This window comes from Lathyrus oleraceus, chromosome 2 (assembly GCF_024323335.1).
Source record: "Lathyrus oleraceus cultivar Zhongwan6 chromosome 2, CAAS_Psat_ZW6_1.0, whole genome shotgun sequence".
NCBI classification, from domain to species: Eukaryota; Viridiplantae; Streptophyta; class Magnoliopsida; order Fabales; family Fabaceae; genus Lathyrus; species Lathyrus oleraceus.
In genome coordinates this window covers 372,325,543-372,328,834 of record NC_066580.1, presented here as the reverse complement: position 1 = coordinate 372,328,834, position 3,292 = coordinate 372,325,543, and the positions used below count along the sequence as shown (strand labels likewise).

Genomic DNA, 3,292 nt, shown 5'->3' with positions numbered 1-3,292 from the left:
TTTTTTATATTTATTTTGAGCCATTTTGTTCAAATTTTGCTCAACCACTGCATTTACATGTTTTAAAAACATAATTCCTTATTTTGAAAATTAATAAAAAAAAAAGACACTGATTGATTAAGTTGCAAGATATTCTCAGAGATTGACTTTGTAACTTTAAAATGAAAAGATTTAAATTCCATAGCACCAATTTAATTAATAATAATAAAATATGATAAAAGGTGAACAAATACTTTTTTTTTGTTGCTAATTTATTAAACCCAACTTAATCATGCAGTACACATATTATTCCAAGTGCTTGAAATCTAAACACAAAGAATACAAAATGTTGTTATTCTGAAAAATCATTACACAGAGACAGACGACAGAGATGAGCCTTCTAGGACGAAACTCGGCTCAGTTGTTCCTTTGATGTGCTTTCAAAGATCTTATCCGCACTTGATGCCTCAAAACCATCCCTCCTATGAGACTCTTTAACCTGATTCATTGATTAAAACAAGAATTATAACACAATCCTGCAGAAATTGACTCAAAATAGATATGATAACAAGATCATTCGAAGTAGTATGTAATTTCGTGCGAAACCTAGAGAGTGATCGGTGGCCATAAAATAGTCAAAGATGAGAATTACAATGCAAAGTCGATACATGATTCTCAAGAGAAACAATGCTGCTTACCTCTGCGAGAGGTAAATTTTCATACTCTGGCAGCACCAGACGCTCGGCAAATTCAATGTACGAGCATGGAACTGATTCAGTTACACCATCAGCGAATTGGAAAGAAACTGAATCTGCTACTGTTGAACTTTGCTGAAGAAGGCCGTCAGGACTCACTGCATGTGGAGGAAATGTTTAAACTCATTCGCATAATCCTCTTTATCAATGTCAACAGCACATGAAACATTGATACGGACACAGACACCAGACACGGAATTGATATGTCTCTGTAAGTACATGTACCTTTCAATACTCCTCCTTCAGAATTCAATTTGAATCCACTCTTTTCAAGAAACTCATTCAGTTTGTTGATATCCTTCAAATGAGTTTTCAGGCGATGAGCTGAAATAGTGACATGGTTCAGTGCATGTCCATTGACTAATGTCCACGCCGCATACTCACTTTCGCTGTATATACCAAGTATCATCAAACCATAAGAAAAACAGTACTTGAAGATCCTCAAATATCATTTCTAGGTGGAGATATATTAACACCTTGCCAATTGTTGAAACTCGGAATACAAAGGTTTTTCCCATGTTAAATGTCCCAAGGAACTTGCAAGAGCTCCGTACTTGTTTCCATTTCCAGATGATTCAGTGTATTTCTTAATGATTTCCTGTATCAAAATTCTCACCTTATCTTTTAGTACAACCAATATTTCGAACGCTGAAGCAACATTGCAATATACAAAAACTACCGATAGATTCTGACAGACATCAATTAAAATTTGTTCTCAATAACATACCTGAGTTTGTGGACTCATCTGATCCACCAATAGCTCTGATATGAAAACTCTTGGCAAGGGCCCCCTCATGCCACTTCCAGTTCCGGAAGATGAATCAGCAGGAGGTGCGAACCAGAATGCTCTCAGCTTCTTTCCTGGAAACTTCAACTCATCTCGTTGTGTATAGCCGTTATCCAGGAAAAAACCAGCCAAGGACTCAATTCCATAGCCATTCACCTATAATTAAGTTCACAACATCAGTGTTGTTCAATAGGGACGCTATATCATAGCGATTCTGAATAAACTACTGTACAGCAATACGATATTTAGTATGAAATACTGTCAAATAGCACTGCTATTGATATAGCAGGATTTGAACAAACAGTTATTTTCCAGAATCTACAACATTTCACAATCACAAGATACGATAAATGATCTAACAAAGTATAACCGAGCAACCAAGATAATTTGTCGATGTGCAGAAGGTAATAAAGCAAGAGACGTACCCCAAACGTCCTGAATGCAAGATGATCATAGACCAATTTGTCGTTGTCAACAGATTGAACAAGGTCCAATACAGCTTTTGCAGTAGGATTCCTTTTCAAGTACACTTCCTGAATGCTCTCCAACACATTCCTGAAAAACGCTTCACCACCCTGCATACTTAGAAATCACATTACAACTTTTGAGAAACTAAGGATCCAAACCTTGCTTCAAAAACAAACAAATAAGATGAAACCGCAACTTCTCAGATTCATTACTGATCCCTGATACAGCCAAGGACTACAGTTAGTTAAATACGATTGTGGCTGCAAAAATATCAAAAACTTAAAAAATTGCGTCCAAATTGCGGTAGTTTTAAAATCTTTTGATAGTATTAGCATAACTGGTCACAGAACCAAGAATCAAAATCCTAATTTTTTCAAAACCATAAATGCAAAAATTTTTTGGAACAAATTATTAACCTATCAAAACATCAAACAAGAGATCTTAATCTAATTATGAAACAGAAAAGAAAATCATCATTTGTAAACCTGAATTACTGATCCATCTGAGTGAGACCTATTTTCTGACATGTAGCTACAAGACACGGAGAGGTTTCTGGCTGAAGTAGCTAAGCCTAAAGCCAAATGCTTGGTGGAACATGGTAGTTTACACAATTTAGGTTTAGAAAATGCAGAAAATTTGCAGAAAGAGAATGAAGGTGATGAAGTATAACAATTCATACTAGATGAAAACATGGTTACTTTATTAAATTGACCAGAGTAATGCATGCAATTATAAGTACTTGAATTTTGTTGAAAAGAAGAATAAAATTCAGATACCTTTGCCATGCTTGTATGTTGGGAATTGCAAGCACAAAAATTCCAAACCGAAACTTACAATACACAACTAACTGTTAATGCAAAAGCTGTGAGTCTCAATGTTTTCATTTAAGTCTCTTTATATACGGATTCACTAGACAACTATTCGGTGTATCACACGTGGTATAAATAGATTCTTATCTTTATTGTTCTTAAAATATAAAATAGATAAAATATTTAATTATGCAAAATGTAATAAATAATTAAAAGACGAGTCTGTCCATTTGGGGCGAGTCTCTCAATTGAAGGTGACTATTATTTAAATGGCGAGTCTCTCAATTGAAAGTGACTATTATTTAGAGTATGAGTCCCTCAGTTTGGAGCGAGTTCTCCAATTGGAGGTGATCTTTTTAATTCTATAAGTTTTTTGTGGAGGGATGACTCATCTGTCAGATGTGACTTGATTAGCTAAGATGGGGGCGGAGAATGTCAATTAATTATTTAGCTTGTTACACTTACTTTCATTTAATATAAGCAACAATGACCTA

At 34.9% G+C, this 3,292-nt stretch overlaps 1 protein-coding gene across 1 annotated transcript; it reads right to left on the bottom strand.

Moving 5' to 3' along the window:
• Window positions 1-217: 217 nt before the first annotated feature.
• On the bottom strand, window positions 218-2,914 carry LOC127119570 (uncharacterized). The gene is made up of 7 exons (XM_051049826.1): window positions 2,766-2,914; window positions 1,947-2,096; window positions 1,462-1,677; window positions 1,211-1,332; window positions 960-1,123; window positions 678-832; window positions 218-478 (listed from the first exon to the last, which is right to left on the bottom strand). Exons 1-7 carry the CDS (start codon window positions 2,772-2,774, stop codon window positions 380-382), a joined length of 915 nt encoding a protein of 304 aa, XP_050905783.1. The 5' UTR covers window positions 2,775-2,914; the 3' UTR covers window positions 218-379.
• Between the last annotated feature and the right edge of the window lie 378 nt (window positions 2,915-3,292).